This window comes from Oxyura jamaicensis, assembly GCF_011077185.1.
Source record: "Oxyura jamaicensis isolate SHBP4307 breed ruddy duck chromosome 27 unlocalized genomic scaffold, BPBGC_Ojam_1.0 oxy27_random_OJ101769, whole genome shotgun sequence".
Lineage (NCBI taxonomy): Eukaryota > Metazoa > Chordata > Aves > Anseriformes > Anatidae > Oxyura > Oxyura jamaicensis.
Genome location: NW_023304820.1, coordinates 9,998 through 27,164, shown reverse-complemented (window position 1 = coordinate 27,164; position 17,167 = coordinate 9,998). Strand labels below are relative to the sequence as shown.

The following is a 17,167-nucleotide window of genomic DNA, read 5'->3' as shown; positions in this document are numbered from 1 at the left end:
GTCCCTTCACGAGTTTTAAATGTTGCACACCATTAGTGAAATCACAATCATAATTAGTAACAAAGAAGCATCGTTAGTAATAGAAAGATACACGAGGTTGGCTGGGAAACACGCACGGCTTAAATGTTGGTGTTCCCGTTGCAAAGCAGGTGTGGGCTGATTCCCCCTCACCCAGCTCGGCGCACCGTACACCCCGGCTGCGGGAAGGGGAAAGTCGGGCGCTAGGGAAGCTCCTCGGGCGAGACCGGCGTAAGGAACGAAGCCAAGGGCTGCGCTCCCCAGAGGGGAGGGGGGCAAGTGGCAACTGGCTCTGCGGGAGGAACAGACCCCGAAAAATACCTAAACCCAGCCCGAGCCAGAAGGCGCGGGCAGCGCGAAGAGGGGAGCGCGGAGCCGTGCGCGGAGCGGCGCGGGGCTGGGCTGGGCCGGGCCGGGCAGCGCTGCGCGGGGGCGCGGAGCGGCGCGGGGTGAACCGCGGGTCAGTGCGGCTCTCGGCGGCCGCCGCGCTGCGGACACGCCTCGCTGTTTAACAAAGACTGACAAACTATGAGATTAATACCAAAACTTGCGGGTTTCCCACCCCAAAATGCTCAGAGGGCCTCCTGGCGCTGCCAGGAGCAGTTCCGCTCGCCTGAGGGGACAATAGTGGTGTATAGTGGGGGCGGGGGGAGGGGGCACGAACAAACCCGACCGAAAAAAAAAAAAAAAAAAAAAAAAAGAAGAAGAAGAAGAAGAAGAGAGAGAGATATTAGTGTTCTTATCGAGAAATAATCTCATTGAAAAGGCAACACGGGGGAGAGAGACCAGAATAGCCCAGGCTGGACCGGGTCGGGGTTCTGGGGTGGGGGGGCGAGGTTTTAGGGGATTTCGGTCTGATTCCGCCTGCAAAGCCTTACCAACTTTTGAGGGAGCGTCCTAACCCCCTCGGGGATTACTCAGAGGAAAGACCCCACGTTTGGCCAAGGTAGGTACCGCCGGCGGCGTTACACCTGGGCGGTGCGGCCGGGCTGGGAGCGGGGGCCCGCACCCACCGGGGGGCAACCCCCGCTTAGTGCCCCCTCTTCGGGGGTAGAGGAAGGAGAGGCGACAAAAGAGCCGCTCAGCTGCAGGAGTGCATTTGTAAGGAGTGGGAGCGGTTTAATAACCCCCTGCGCTGGCAGGTGCCTTCGGGAAGATTTTGGGGAGGGCTGGGGGTCTCCCCCGCCTCCTTTGTGGGGTAGCAGGTCGGGGAACGACGACTGGGGAACACCACCAGCCCCCCCGGCTGAGTCTGCTTTGAAATGGTAAAGAGCCCAGGCGATATCTGCCGTGAGAAATTTCCGCAACGTGGGGCGGTTTCGCGGCGAAAGGGAGAAAGGTGTGCGGGGGGGCGAGTGGTGTCTTTTTAATTTTGGATCACAAGCGGCGAGTGTGAGATTTCTTGGAAGTGTGTGTGGAGAAGATTTCTGGTAGACGCTAGGGGTGCTGGTTTGCTAGCGACAAATCCATTTTGTCATGGGAAAGGAAAATTAAAACGGATTATTTTTTTTTAAGAGTGTGGGAGGGGGTTAAAATATGGAAAAGGCCTAGTTATTTCTATTCAGGCTCATATCCGCCGTTAGGAGATCTCTACGGTACTGTCTGCAAGGAAATAAAATACATCCGAGAGGAACTGGAAAAGATGAATAAAATTTAAGAGAAAAGGAACTCTAATGGGAATTGTTCTATAGAATTGATTTATGGCAACCATCTACGAGTTGTATAAGCATATTTGATTTGGCTTCTTACTTTTAAGACAGGTTTTAGAGGGGAAGGTAAATTTTAGAGTTGCTACCTGCTCCCCAGCAAAGTGTATGTGCTGGTGTATTCAAGGGGGTTGGAAACTCTGCGTTGCACAAAAGTCAATTTCCTCTGCTTCTTTTGATCGAAACCTGTTTTGTTTGCGTGTGTGGGTGTGTGAAATGGTTTGGGATTGTCCCATATACGTTTGTACTTAGTTCTTAAAATATTGTTTCGTTTATCTGGTAATTATACGTTTTATCAAGAAAACCGCTTATTCACTTTAAAGTACCTGAAAAATATTAGGGCATCATGTGTCCCATAAATACTACAGGACACTGATTTTTGGTCGTAATTGGGTTTTTGAAGAAATGGGGGTATTTTTGAAATATATTTCAGATATTTTGCGTAGGGGTGAGGAAAAAGTGTTTGTAATAAAAAATAAAAATAAAAAATAAAAAAAGCTTTAGGGGAAACGCAGAGTTTCTCCGATAGTATCTCTAAAAAGTATGCTCTCCCTTTTGAAATAAGAAAAAATATTAAAAAGGGGGAGCATGCTATACTTTTAATCTCTTCAGCAACTGTAATTTTAAACGAAATCTCAACGTGATGCTACCCTCATTAGTTCCGAATGAAGCTTCATTACCTAGACAGTATGAATATTTTATTGTTTTATATCCTTTTTCGGAAATGAAACGCCTTTGATCGTTTTCTCGGGTTGTAAAAAGAATTGCCTGTCATTAAAAAAAAAAAAAAAAAAAAAAAAAAAAAAAAAAAAAACCATCTTTCCAACCACCTTCCTTTTTATTTTTTTTTTTTTTTCATTTTTTTTTTTTTTTTTTTTTTTTTTTTTTTTTTTGTGGGTGTGGATGTGTTTTTGTGTGTTTAATCCATCCGCACAAGCACACAACCTTGTTTGACCTCCAAGAACGAAAAATGGATTAAATCTTTGTACTGAGTATCAGAGAATAATTACGAGGGTATCTGGGCTGAGGGGGACGGAGATATGTCATTTAAATTTTAAAGTACGATTATTTGTACTCGAGACTTATTGTGTGTCTATATTTACATAGTCCAAGATACTATTTTTTTTGTAGCAAAGCGGTAAATTAGTGGATAAGATACAGATGAAAAGGTAGAAAAGCTCTAGATTTTCTAATCTAATATCAGCTATTCGGATAGTGAGTTAATGCTTCAATTAATTGTCTTTCCTCTGAAGAGTGAATCTTTTAAACATCTTTATCTATAGATTAATAATTGATCTCTCGAGTTACAAAACTTTAACCTTCCTCCCTCCCCCCTTCCCCGGAAAATAATTATGACAGTAGGCGAAATAGAAGATCTCTGACCAAAGAGGATTCATCTGTCTTCTATATGTACCCTGTAGATCCGAATTTGTGTAAAGGAAGTTGGGTCACAAATTCGTATCTAGGGGAATATGTAGTTGACACAAACACTACAGGTCACAATCCCAGAAGGCATTAAACAATAAGCTACCCACACCCCAAGAGCACTAAATAAAGGTGAAAACAAGGTCTTAACAAGAAAGTGGTTTTATGGCTGAAAATAAATACTTTGTATTTAACCTTAGCTCAACTCCTAGCTCCTATGATAAACTTTATCATCACTTCCAGATCAAATCTGAGTTGCAAAGGAAGAAGGGGGGAGGGGGGGGAGGGGAATCTGGGGTGTTATTACTGCGATTTGAGCTACGAGATTCCCACTACTGTTTTAGTTTGTGTAATCTCAGAACTGAAGCCGAATAACAAACAAACAATCAAAACCTACTGCTATCCTTCCTGCTGCTTGTGACGAGCTTATTACGTGTTTCAGATTTAAACACGAAATCGAGGATTTAGGGGTGGCTTTTGAAAGGCTGCTTATTTGCTCTGTCTTTTAACGCGTCTTTATTACAAGAAGGGCGAAGCGAAGATGCATTAGGACTTAAGTTAGTTGTCTTTTGTAATTGTTCATCAACACCTTGATTTCTTGCTTGGAGAACGGGCTCCTTTTCCATCGGTGAGTGGGAAATAGTCAATCTCATACCAGAGCTAAATGTGATTTAGGAGAGTGGGTACTCCGAATTAGCTGATGAATATCCTATCGATTCCAAACAAGCCCTATTCATCTCTGCCAGGCTCGGGGCACAATGTCCCTTCCCGCATCACCTTACCAAGGCATGAGATGCAAACACCACACGGAGGGACCGCCATGGATCATGTGCGGGGGCAGCGATTGTGAGCGGCAGCCCCAAACACTCGAAAATACTTTTGCCGTCTCTCTCTCTCTCTCTCTCTCTCTCTCTTTTATTTTTTCTTTTGGGGTATTTTGTTTGTTTGTTTTCCACCCCCTCCCCCCGGCCACCCCCTCCCCGAGCCAGGACACACCCCCTAGGGGTGTGGGCCGGGGGGGTCGGTTCTCGGCCGCGGGGCGCTGCCGAGTCCGGGCCGGCGGGGGCCGGCGGCGTCGGGGCCGAGCCGGGGCAGCCGGAGGGGAGCGGGTGCCCCCGGCCGCCTCCCCGGGGATGCTCCGGGCCCTGGGAGAGCCCGTGCTGGGCAGATTTCCTTATCCGGGGATCGCAGGCCACATCGCCATTGGCCCGTGCTGTCACATGGACTCCAACTTTGTTCACTTGACAGTAAGTAGGAGGGTTTCACGAAACAGGAAAACGAGTAAAGGGGGGGACAGGAATAAATTTTAGGATATATATATATATATATATATTGCGTGTGTGCAATTCTAATAAATTAATGGCCATGAGCTCGTTTTTGATCAACTCCAACTATGTGGACCCCAAGTTCCCACCCTGTGAAGAGTATTCCCACAGCGATTACCTTCCCAATCACTCGCCGGAATATTACAGCAGCCAGAGGCGAGAGAGCACTTTCCAACATGAAGCGATGTACCAGCCGCGGTCAGCCTGCAACGAGCAGCTCTACTCGTCCTGTCAGAACTCCGGCCACCAAGCAGCGGTGTTATCCCCCCGGGGTTATGTCCATCCTCCTGCCGGACTGCAGAGCCACCTCTCTGAGCCAAAACATCCCTGCGAGCCGGTGACCCCCAGCCCACCACCCTCCTGCAGCCAAAACTCTCTGAACCAAAGCCCTTCCAATTCCTCTTGCAAAGAGCCGGTAGTTTACCCCTGGATGAAAAAAGTCCATGTAAGCACGGGTAAGTGAACTAAAGTGGCTTTGCTTTATACTAAGTAGCACCTCAAAGTCTTGTAGAAATCTTATTGCACCAGTTGTAAAATAACCATTCGTGGAGATTTACGATCGCCTGTTTGCAGAGCGGTATAATTACATCCTCCATAAATTTTTATTGCTCTGCTTGGCCATGTGCCTTTGAAGTCTCTGTTACCATCCTCCTCCAATTTCTTGCAGGCTACTTTTTTATGGCTGTTGAATCTTCATAAGTTAAGTTTTATGTTTTCGTAATTTGTATTTAAGTAGCGGGTTGAGTAAACTTTTACTATTTTTCCTTCCTTTTCTTTCTTTCTTTTTTTTCTTTGTGTGTGTGCACTCGTGTTCGATATTTAATAAAAAGGAGTGTGTGTGCTTGTCTGTGTGCATGTGTGTAGGCGAAAACTTGAAATATTTGGGGATAATAGAGTGATGCTCAAGTAGTGGTGTGTATATATGAGTGTATACACATGTAGAGGGCATGGAAAATGTGTCTAGGGGACCTTATAAAAGCGTTTAGACAGGAATACACGTCAAGCAACGAGGATGGAGGTGGAGATTTGGAGATAGGCTCTGTGTATATTTTTAACTTTGTGGTGCTTTTTTTTTTTTTTTTGAGTATTTCCCCGGACAGAAGAATGCTTTCCTTTTTTTTTTTTTTCTTTTTTTTTTTAGGGGGGGCCCTCCTTTGTGTTTGTTCAGTAAACCCCAGTTATTCAGGAGGGGAACCGAAACGCTCCCGCACAGCCTACACCAGGCAGCAAGTCCTGGAGCTGGAGAAGGAATTTCACTATAACCGCTATCTCACCCGGAGACGCAGGGTCGAGATCGCCCACTCCCTCTGCCTCTCCGAGCGCCAGATCAAAATCTGGTTCCAGAACAGGAGGATGAAATGGAAAAAAGATCACAAGTTACCAAATACCAAGATCAGGTCTAATCCTTCCACCTCCTCCGCAAGCCTGCAGATCCCACAAGGAGGTTCTCAAGTCCGATCCAGTGGACCAGCCACCAGCCTATAAACTATTCGTTGTATGGATGGAGTGTGTGTTTGTGGGTGTGAGTTTGTGTGTGTGTGTAGGGAACACATGATATTCTTTTTTAATGCTACAAGAAGCGAGGGAAGGAGGGGTGCTCTTTATTTATAGCAGGAATAGAGGGAGACTCAGCTACAACAAAGCAGAGCTGTGTTGTTGGGCACCTCTTCCATTAGAAGGAGGCTGCAGATAGTAGTTTTCAGATTTGGCTAAGATGGATCCTTGTTTCATCTTTAATCACGCCAAGCTCTGCCCCATTTGTCATGTTTACTCTCCCGTACAAAGGATGGACCTTATGTCTGCTATTACCTCGACAACCAGCGTTCACTTTAATAAATGAGGCTCAGTTTCTTCAAGAAGAACTGGACCTCCCCCCCACACACACCCTCCCGCCCGGTCTTTTTTCCTCCTTTTTCTCTTTTTTCTTTTTTTCGCCTACCAGCCACAATAATCGAAAGTTAATCGGCAGTTTTAGCACAGCTCTGCGGTGGAGAGAAGCAGCAAAACCCCCAGCCACTGCAGCACCAGCCGGCTGCTACGCGCCTTCCACTGACCGCGGGCAGCTCCCGGCCATGGTGCAGCACGGGGGCGCGGGGCCGAAAAAACGTAAAATTAGGTCAAGTGGGTGGTAGACAAAAACAAACAAACAAACAAAACACGAGAACAGCCACTTATATAGAACTCCCCCTCCGCCATTTTTGAGTCCTGCAAGTTAATTATTACTTCACTTGTAAGACTTGGGGGAGGAGGGGGGGGGGGGGGGGCGGGGGAGGGAAGCAAGGTATGTAGTTTTGAAACTTGGTGATAAGCAGTGGTACCTGAATTCAGCCTCGCAGCCCCGGATGATGGGGAGAGGAGGGTTTCCTGCGGGGGAAAGAGCCCCTCTCCCATTCTCTAGCCCATTTTTTTACTGAGAATGTGAATTACAGACAGAGCGATGAGGGGTCGCCTCTCTTCGGGTGAGCAATGGGGGAGACAGGGGTTCTGGTGAGGACCCCGCTGCCATCCTGCCCTGCCCGCCCGACCGCCTCGATTACCTCCTTTTGTCTTTCGTGATGTCCAGATTAAGTGTAAATAGAAGAGAAAAGAAAGAAAGAAAAAAAAAAAAAAAAAAAAAAAAAAAAAAAGAACGAAACCACGCAATTGGAAATAAATTTTTTTAAATGTGAATCTGATCTTGTGTGTTTTTTGGGGGATCTTTTTGTTTTCGTTAGGAAAAAAAATATATATATATTAAAAAAATTAATTTGAAAACACATTATTGTTTTTACAGGGATTTCTGTTGTCAGTGCACAGCTTCAACTCCCTAATGAAAACTAAAGATGTTTGACTATAGGGTATATCAGCCTTAAGTACTGCTAAGACTTACATATTATGATTTATTTGTTCTAAGCATATATTAATACGCTCTTCCCAAACTGGTCTCAAAGAAAACAGAGGTAGTCATTAGCGCTTTGCTTTGCTGTAAGGAATGGATGTAGCATTGTATCTCTCTAGAGAGAATTCTTAATAATAATAATAAAAAAGTACTCCTTCTCCAAGGTAGTTAATGCATTAATGAGTCTAATTTTTGCACAGATGTTTCTCGGTGTTTGCAGGTTTTCTGTGTATTTTTATATTACAAAGGAGCTGGCTCCTGCGATAGCTCATAGCCTGACAAGCAAATAGATAATCAAGAAGACAAATGGCTTCTTTTGTGAGCCGCAGCTCTTGTATTAATTTTCATTTTCTTTCTCGCAGAAAGTATCGAAAATACTGTTCAGGACGAAATAACATTCCAGTTGTAACTTACAAAAATAAAAATAAAAATTATTGTGAGCAGGGGGGTCCGCAGGAGGAGGAAGGCCTCCACACCAGCTGAAGAAAATAAAACTATTTTCCTATACTTGCCTATAAATATATATATATATATATTTACAGAATTCCTCCTCTCCCCCCTCTTCAATCAGGACTGGAATATTCCCCTACATTATTCAGAAATAAAGGCTGGGTTTGAAATATTTAAAGACAGAGTGTGTTTACGTGCTGTTCTTTTATTTGTAGTAAGTCACGACCACCTTGCAAATAAAGTGCCCACAAAAATAGCCCTTCCCCCACCTCAAACAAAGGACCGTTATATTTGTCTTTCTATTGAAATTTTAATCATTTAAAATAATATTAATGTGTTGACATGATTCAAATATGTTACATGTTCAGACGTAGAAGGAAGAATTTATGGATATATTTTTGGTTGACTATCACATTTTCAGAGAGAGCAACAGCAAACCTTTAAAGTTTCTCAGTTTCTCTGCCCCCCCCCCCCCTTTTTTTTTTTTTTCCTCCAAAGAGGATAGCAAGGGATGTAATTTATTGCAATGCCTAAGTTTGAGATGTGTTTATTTATTTATTTATTACTGTTGTATTTTACTTTACTGTTTCTCTCTTTGATCTGCTGTGGATGTCAATAGGGTGTTATTTTCGAGAAAGTGAAGAGATCGAAGAGATCGTTCTTAAAAAAAAAAAAAAAAAAAAAAAAATGCATATTCTTCCAGGAATGCAGGGTCTATAGAAAGAAGCAAATCAAAGCTAAAAGTATGAATAGAATAGAAGGGGAGAAGATTTCTATAGGACCTAAAAGTTCACAGCCATTATAAGCAGACAGAAGCCAAGAAAAATGCGAGAATTATACAGAAAATCATTAATCACTTCTTTTCTTTAAATACTTATCCTTTTCCCATTGTTATTCAACAGCAAATCTCCGTAGACCGTCTGTTGGGAAAAAAGCACCCGGAATCCTACAAGAATCTTCAAGGGAAATAATAATAATAATAATAATAAAATCTGGATCGTAAAGGTGAAAGCTTTATAACGGGGGGAGGAAAACAAAACCAAAAACCCCAAGCTACCCCCTCCCCCAGAACTCTCACTTTGGAAGAAACTACCCAAACCATGAGGGCCGTCTCTGGGGCGTTGGAAAAAGGATGTGGGAGCGAACCAGGTAACAGAGCTGCTCTCTTGGCATGCATTTCTGATCTTTTTATTGCCTCCTCTCACGAGAGAAGTTCGGGGGAAAAAAAATATATATATATATATATATATTTTTTTTAAAGCGGTCAGAGAGAAAAACAACACGTAAATGCTTGTGCGGGTTTTCCTTCTGTCTTCTCATTTCATTTTGACCGATGTGAGAGAGGGGAGCAAGCAGAAAAAAATTGCAGGCGGGTTCCTTGTAGCAAGAGGGTTTTTCTCCTCGATGTTGGCCTGCGGCGTCGTGTCCCCCCTCTTTGGGGTTTGGGGAGATGCCCCCTTTTTTCCTCGCCCTTCCCTTCCCCCCCCCCCCCCCCCCCCCCCCCGCCTTCCCGAACAAGACCTCTCTGGGTACGGGCCGCTTTGGGAAGGCTTTGTGGAACGTCCCAGAGGAGCTGGGGCTACGCAGAGAGTTCTCGTCCCGGGGGCGGGGGTGGGGGTCCCGGGGCGGCCCAGGATTGTCGGCACCACGGGGGTGCTGCTGCTCCGCGAGTGTTGCCCCGGCCCGCGCGGTGCGGGGTTGCGGCGGCGAAGGAGGGAGTGAAAATCGGGGAGGCAAAAGCCAGGTCTTGCCAGCGCCTATCGAGGGAGAGGGTTCACGCAGAGGACACGTTTTCTAGGCGATTAGCTGTGTATTATAGCCAGGGACTGACCTCGCAAACCCCTTGACCTCTCCGAGGCTGGACATTGTGCGGGGCCAGCTCCCCATTCCGGAGCGGCCGGGGCACAGCAAAACCCCGCGTGTGCGGAGCTCGCCGGCCCCGACCGGTCCTGCAGCGCCCCAGGCGCCCCCAGTCTCTGGGCGAGCCCCGCCGGGAGCAGGCGGCGAGCGAACGAGTGCAGGAAGGGCTCGGGGGTGCTGCCGCTTATCGCAGTAGAAGCGTCGTCGTTCCGAGCACGGGCCCAAAGGCAAAGCTTTCCCTTATTTCTCGCGACTTCACTTCAAAGGGCTGAAAGCCCTCGGAGTTTGCTTGTTTGTCTGCTTCTTTGTAAGAGAGGAAGAGAAAAGAAGAGGGGGGGAAAGGCCTTTGGGAAGCTGAAGTGGGACTGTGGTTTGGCTTTGCACAGCTGACTGTTTGTTGTTTGCTTTACAAAAGTAATTTGGGGGAAAATAAACAAAAAATCAAAGCCGAGGCATCCCCTAACCCACCGCGGACAGTTTCTTCGTCGGGCGTCGCATCTCGCGTCTCATTTTCAGAAATTGCTTTGTTTCCGAGCGTCCCCGCTCCGCCCCCCGCTCCCCCCCCCGCCCACACCCCCCGGGCCCTCAGCGCTCCCGAGGCCGGGATGCGGAACCCCTTTGTTTTCTCTTGGTCCCAAAACCGGACAAAAACGGGTCCTGCGGGAGAGCAAAATAACGTAGTGCAGCCCCTACGGCCCACCGAGATGCAGTTATCGGGGACAAGGGAAACCGAGGAAACCATCACAAAGAGGGACGCGAGCAGGGAAGCGGGGCCGCTCCTGCCCAGGTGCGGCACGGGGCTCTTTAAAACGGCTGCGCTCGGAGAGCCGTGCCGGGGGTTCTCAGCCCCTCTGACAGATTTATGATGCGCAATAAGAACGGCGTGTTTAAATCTGTAAATCAATCTCGCTTTCTCACTATATAAACGTTCATTTTATCTTTAGAAAGAAAACGGCTTTGATCACGGCACCTCGGAGGGTGAAGCCGCTGTTTATGGCCGTGTTTCCGACCCTTTGAACTGGGGGCTTTAAAAAACGAATGGGTGATTCTTTTGCATGAAAGAAACCCAAAAATGCTGGAGGAGGTGTGGAGGAGGGTATCTGCCCCGTTTGCTGCCTTGGCTGGGTCTGTTGTGCTGTTGTGAGGTTTATTATTTATTTTTTTAACCGGATTCCAGTCGTAGGGACGCTTCATTTTATGACTAAAGGGGGAAGGGAAAGAAAAAAAAAAGTGATTGCGTGAAGCTGAAGTTGCGGCTTCTGAATTGACCTGAAGTTCCCATATAAGCCTCCTGTTCCCCAAGTATTTCCTCCCTCGTGGGACCCCTCCATTTCCCTTTAATCGGATTTTTCCCCGGTCCTCCCACACCTTGAGCCAAACGCTATCTCCCTACAACCACTTCGACTCGATAAAATCTATTAAGAAATAATCGAGGGCTTTTGAAAACGAAAAGCTGCCTCGCTCACTGCTTTGCAGCTGGGGAGACCCAAGGGTCTTGTCCCCTTCTCCCCACGGTCGGCTCAAATGGTGTAAACCCGCTTTTAGGCTTTTACATTAATTTCCACGTTTAATAGGAGCTCCCGTTAAGCTTCATCCGTCCTGCGAAGAGGGAGGGAGCACGGCAGCTCGCGGTACAGCCGCCCCACCGGGGACTGCCGGGGCGCGTGAGGGGCTGCGGCGAGGGCTCTGCTCCCCTCGTGGGGGACCCGGGCGGCGGGGACACGGTGCAGGGCCCAGAGTGTCCCGCTGCTGCCCTCCCCCGGGAGGCGGCCCCGGGGCTGCTTCCCCTGGCCGCGCAGAACTGCCGGGGCCGCGCGTTGGCCCCGCACCGAGCAGGCGGCCGGAGCCAGGGCTCCGCGGCTGCTCGGCGGCTGCTCCCGGAGGCTGCCTTTGTTGCTCAGGCTTTTTCAGGATCTTGTAGCTGGCAGCTCTCTTCAGAGGCACAATTTTTTTTTTTTTTTTTTTTCCAAATGCTGGCCAAACCATAACAGCAGCGGGAAGAAAAGGCCTGGCAGTGAGGTGGAGGGAATGGTGAGCTCTTTAAAACATGGTACCAGGAGCATAAATATTCTCAGCTGGTTTCGACTCCAAAACAGTTGTGCAATTCAGCACAAGACTAATAAAAATCTCGGTGTTGGGAAAAAAAAAAAAAAAAAAAAAAAAAAAAAAAAAAAAGGAAAGACAAAAAGCACGGTGTCGCCTAGCTAAGCCACGGTCCAGCAAGCCAACCTCCAGGAAAGGTTTAGAGAAATGTTCAAATGCTCTCAACTTCAGGCAGAAGACAAGAGGGGGAAATAAACATAAACCGGGAAATAAACCTAAACCTAAACCTTTACTAGGGAAGTGGATGAGGGTCGATTGCCGCGTGCCCCACACATGCTCGCGCGGCTGTGCCAGGCAGCCGTGCAACAGCCGTGGACAGGGGACATGTCTGCAGCTCTAGGAAAGCTTCGCTTAGTTCGTAACTTAGTTAAAAAAATACTGTTCCGGTGGAAGGTCACAGTGGTCCTTTGAGTATGAAACTGAAAGACCCCCTTCCCCCTTCCCTATCACGTGATTCATTAAATAATTAATGCAGAGGTTGCAGAATAGATATGTATTCGTCAGGAAAATCGCAGACATGGTCTCCTTGTGTCTGACGTGAAATTCAACTGTCCTTTAAAAAACAAGCCTATAGCTGAGGGGAAAAAAAAGAGAGAGAAAGAGAGGGGGAGAGAGAGAGAGAGAGAAAGGGGGAGAGGAGGAGAGAGGGAGAGAGGGAGAGGGAGAGGAGTCTGCAATAAAACAATTCTCAGGAACCACGAAGCCACGCCGAGGGCTGGATTATTGTAAGTAGCAGGGGCTTCCCAATTCCTAGCGTGTCTATATGTCCATGTAAATTTATTGTTTGTTATTAATGTTATTGTCGTAAAATGTGACAAATAGCCGTCTTCATTTCCTCCCATTTCTCTTCACATGGTGGTATGTGTTTATACCCATCGAGGCATTTCATTGATATTTTTAGGAATATTCCTCTCTCTCCCTCTCCCTCTCCCTCTCTCTCCTCACAACCTTTTTTCCCCCTTTCTTGATTTATTACAATAAACATGTCAGCAGCAGTGCGGCTGCCATTGTGTGTGTGTTTGTGAGAGAGTTGTGTTGTTTATAGTGGTGTCCAAGATAAATCATTTCTCGAGTGAAAATGATGTGCAAGCGATGATATTTTAGACCGAGGATCTCTCTCTACCCCACTCCCTGGAGTTGATTATTTCAGACGATTTACAGTAATAGATCAGCAGCTAATATGAAAGCTCTGTAGCTGGGGGTCTTAAATTACAGCATCTGTGATTACCAATTAAGGAGAGATTTGTATAAATTTGGTAAACCGGGAACGCCTCATTGGTATATAAACCTAGTAAAAGAGCACGACCTTAATATAAAAATTACAGTGCGGAGCCTTGCGTTGTAGCATCCTTTTTTCAACGATAATTCATTTTCTTCCCACTTTCTCCCAGTTTCTTCCTCTCGTTCCCGGCAGAAGGGTTTCCTCGCTGGAAACAGGCACAGGTTGCTTTAGCAAAGCAAGGCAACTTCTGGAGGTGTCCTACTTTAAATCAAACACAGAAATAGGGCTTAAAAGGCGAGAATGAAATTGCATCGGGAAGCCCGAAGGTAGCTGCCTCCAAGAGAGGCATAAACGTGGTGTCAGGCAGGAGAGGGAGTTGGCCCGGGCACCCAGTACAATGGGGCTGCGGCAAGCGGGGCGCTGCCGGGGGACCCCGTCAGAGGCGGATCTCCTCGGGTCCTTCCAGCCACCCACCGCTGATAGCAACAGAAAGGGGAACCGACTCGTTGCGGGTAGTTCGTTGTTCTTTTACAGCAGGCAGATAACTGTGCTTGGCTTTCTAGAGCCCTGATCTCGCTAAGGCTGTGATGGTGATGGATGATTAACAGAGAATAATGTTCTTGCGATGAAAGTTGGAGAAGGTGCTCCAATTAATGCTTTATATTTAGGAATCCAAGCCTGTTATTTACCTCAGTAAAAGCACAGCTCCAAGGAGTAATCACAGTAGAAATAAGCTTAAATGGTAGCAGAACCTGGCTGGCAGCTGTTACCTTTTAAAAGATTGCTATGCAAAGCATAGCTGGACTGTAACAGGGAAATTTCTTTTAAGCCACTAAGGTAAGGTAGCGATGCTGAAACCTTGGGGATACGGTCCCAAACCGGGGGCACTACTACCTGCCTTAATGTCAGCGCGGGGAGCGCAACCTCCGCGAAAGTGGGATGTCAGGAGCCACACACTGCCCTCCCTTCCCATCTCCGGACTGGACCAAATTGGTCCTAACCGGGAGTGTTGAAAGAGAAGGAGGAAGTGAGATCGCGTTTTTAAATATTTTACGATCTCCAACATGCGAGGAGTCAATAAAACTGACAACAGCAGCGAAGATTAAATGTTCACACCAGATTCTCAGATGAGAATTCACCACTTCCCCCCACACACCCTACACCCCGCTTCCCTTCCCTTTCCTCCTCCTTGCTCACCAGCCAAGTCTAACACCACACAAGTGGGGATATTTAACTCTGTCTGCTAGTGTAAACCTTTATGTAGCAAAATTAGAGCAACTCAGCGACTTTCATTAAATATTAAAGGAGATCCAGGGACGGTGACTGAGCCAGAAATGTAGCATCATTCTCTGTCACGCTCTGTATTAGTTTAAATTGTCGGCTTCAAATGGATGCAGACATCCTCCCCGCTCGGTCTCCTCCCCCACTCACCCCCCCATTTTAGTCGGTGACATTTTGGTTTGGTTTGTAGCCTTTTTTATTATTATTTTCTTTGTCTTTTTCTATTTGTTTCCTGGAGGCTTGGGATGTTGAGCGTGAGAAATTGGCACCTCGCGGGGGGCGGCTGCTGGCTCAGAGCGGGGGAGCCACCCGCAGCCCCCCCTGGGCGGCCGCCCCGTCGAAATCAATACTGGGGCTTTATTGAGCCCCGGTCCGGCCGCCATTGTGCGAGTGTCGCCCTTCAATAATCAGACGTCAGGAGATGGGGTGGCCGGGTGCTGCCATGTCGCTCTGGTAGAACCCGTGGTGAAGACACGCCGCCTCCCTGGCCCGGGAGGAGAGCTCCAGATCCTAAACAGGGCCTCAAAGGCCGCAGACCCTGAATAAGAGCCTCAGATCCCGATTAACAGACGCAGAGCCGGGATAGGATGCTGGACGCTCCGTGAAAGTCCCAGACCCGGATCAGGAGCCCCAGACCCAGAAGAGTAGACCAAGACAGGGACGGGACCACGAACCCGGGAGAAAAGCCTCAAACCTTGCAGGGCACCCCAGACCTAGGGAGGACGCAAGCCCGGGAGGGGAGCCCAGATCCAGGGTGGAAGGCAGAGCTCTAACAGCCCTGCCCTTCCAGGGCTGGGGGTTGTAGGTGGGAGTTCGGGCGTTTGGGTGGTGCAAAACAGCTCTTGGCCAGGGATCGGGACTGGGACGACACCCCACGGCTCAGGGCTCCCCGCTGCTCCCTGCACCCATGCCAGCCCCAGCCTCCTCCGCCAAAAGAAATTTCTCCCCGCCGCCTTTAGCGGAGGACCGAGGGAAAAGGCAGCAGGGTGCCCCCTCTCAGCACCGCTCAGCACCGCCTCTCGCCGCCCAGCAGCTGCCCTGCTGGAAGCTTCCCCAGGCCCACTAACACAGCGAGCAAATAGTTCCTTACCACTGTTTCTTTAAGTTGTTGAAAGCGAGTTTTATAGAAAGTAGCTGTTGGGCGTTATAGTTACAAATGGTAGAAATAATATTCAAGAGACGGGAGAAGATAATAAGCTATTTCAAGTAGTTCAACCAAGGGTTGTTTCATTAATTTCTGTGCAATAAGCTTTCCTCCTTGCCTACAATCTCTTCAGAAGTTCCTGGTCTATCAGCCCTGCGAATCCGTATTTCTCACATCTCATCCCCAAAGAAACCTCCCTCCCTTCCCCTCTCGGCCAGACATACCCCACCTTTTCCCAGAGAGGAAGCTATTAACGTTGTAAATATGAGTCAACATCACCTTAATTCGTAATTTATGGCAGGCGGTAGGAGATAGTTATTTAAGATCAAAGCCTTGCGGAGGGCGAAAGCAGAGCAATAGCGGAGCGCAGCGCAGAAACCTGCGGGGCGGGCGTAGAGCGGCGGGGGTGCACAGCGCCTTCCCTCAGGGGGTGAGGGCAGCTGCGGCCCGGCACCGGTGGCGGGGGGGTCCCGGGCCGGTTCTCTGCGCGGATGCCGCTGCTGAAGCCAAGCGTCGCAGGGCAGCGCAGAACCGGCATCAGTCGAAATCCAGCTGCGACGCAGGCCCGAGGAACCGCGGAAGAGGTCGCGGAGCTGATGCCAATTATGCTTCATTTTAATATGTAAAAAGGAAGGCGAGCACGCTTCACGGGCAGACAAGACAGAAGGGAAAATCTGCTCGCTTTTCACTGAAATAGGCAAAAGTCTTGAAACGGTGATGGTTTCCTTTGAAGTTTTCTCTCTCACACTTTGTCGGGAGGAGGGAGAAGAAAAAGGGGGGAGACGAAAGAAATAAAAGGCAATAACCACTTTTCAACACTTCCCCGTGTGTAACCGACCCATTTGAAAAGGAAGGCTATAAATCAGAGGCGATGGTGGAGATTTGACTCTTTTTTTTTTTATTTTTTTTTTTTTTTTTTTATGCGTGGATATGAGGGGAGGGTTTAAGAAGAAATTCCCTTTCGTTGCTATTTTGTCTCCTTTTGATGTCCGACTCAATGCGAAATATATCAGTTCTTTATTGGCAGCGGTATCTAGAGGTCAGGAGAGAAGCCTGAAAACCTTCGGGTCAAATTCTCTCCGAGCACGTCCCGGTGAGATCAGTAGGGGATGGCAGACTGCAGCCTCTCGGCTTGTGGGGACGGGGAAAGGGACCGGCCGCCCCCCGCTAACTCCCGCTCCCGCCGTCCCGGGGCGCCGGCAGCACCGCAGCGCTCGGAGCCTGCGGGTCACGTCACCTGCCTCGGGTCCGGGCTCCGGCCGCTCGCCTCTGCCCGGCTCGGGAGGGAGTTCCGTGGGGAGGGTTTGACACCCCCACTCCCCCCACTCCCCCCTCACTCCCCCCCCCAACCCCCCGGCTTCGGAGCCGACGCCGCTAAATGTCACGCTTCCCCCTTCCACCAGCAGCCCGATCCATATTTCCTCTCTCTGGGCAGAGTCGAGTCTAAAAATAACCTCCAGGGTCTGTTTTGTTGCTGCTGTTACCTCTCCCTCTGAGGTGCAAACGCGAGAGTCAACAATATTACCTGGCAAAGGGCAAGGTTTCAAGGCGGGGTATTTACCCGAGTGCTACTGGGAAGGGTTTGGGGGAGGAAAGAGAAAGAGAAAGAGAAAGAGAAAGAGAAAGAGAAAGAGAAAGAGAAGAGAAGAGAAGAGAAGAGAAGAGAAGAGAAGAGAAGAGAAGAGAAGAGAAGAGAAGAGAAGAGAAGAGAAGAGAAGAGAAGAGAAGAGAAGAGAAGAGAAGAGAAGAGAAGAG

At 48.3% G+C, this 17,167-nt stretch overlaps 1 protein-coding gene and 1 long non-coding RNA gene across 3 annotated transcripts; both read left to right on the top strand.

The window, feature by feature from the left end:
• Nucleotides 1–843: 843 nt before the first annotated feature.
• Nucleotides 844–9,021, top strand: LOC118158408. The gene is made up of 2 exons (XR_004746827.1): nucleotides 844–964; nucleotides 8,705–9,021. It is a non-coding gene; the product is annotated as an uncharacterized LOC118158408 (long non-coding RNA).
• LOC118158407 (homeobox protein Hox-B4) lies at nucleotides 2,661–7,104 on the top strand. 2 transcript variants are annotated; one of them, XM_035313061.1, is made up of 3 exons: nucleotides 2,661–4,395; nucleotides 4,502–4,929; nucleotides 5,643–7,104. In XM_035313061.1, exons 1-3 carry the CDS (start codon nucleotides 3,908–3,910, stop codon nucleotides 5,957–5,959), a joined length of 1,233 nt encoding a protein of 410 aa, XP_035168952.1. In that variant the 5' UTR covers nucleotides 2,661–3,907; the 3' UTR covers nucleotides 5,960–7,104. The 2 variants fall into 2 exon arrangements, with proteins under 2 accessions (XP_035168952.1, XP_035168951.1); XM_035313060.1 differs by having other exon boundaries at nucleotides 2,672–4,929.
• Nucleotides 9,022–17,167: the final 8,146 nt, after the last annotated feature.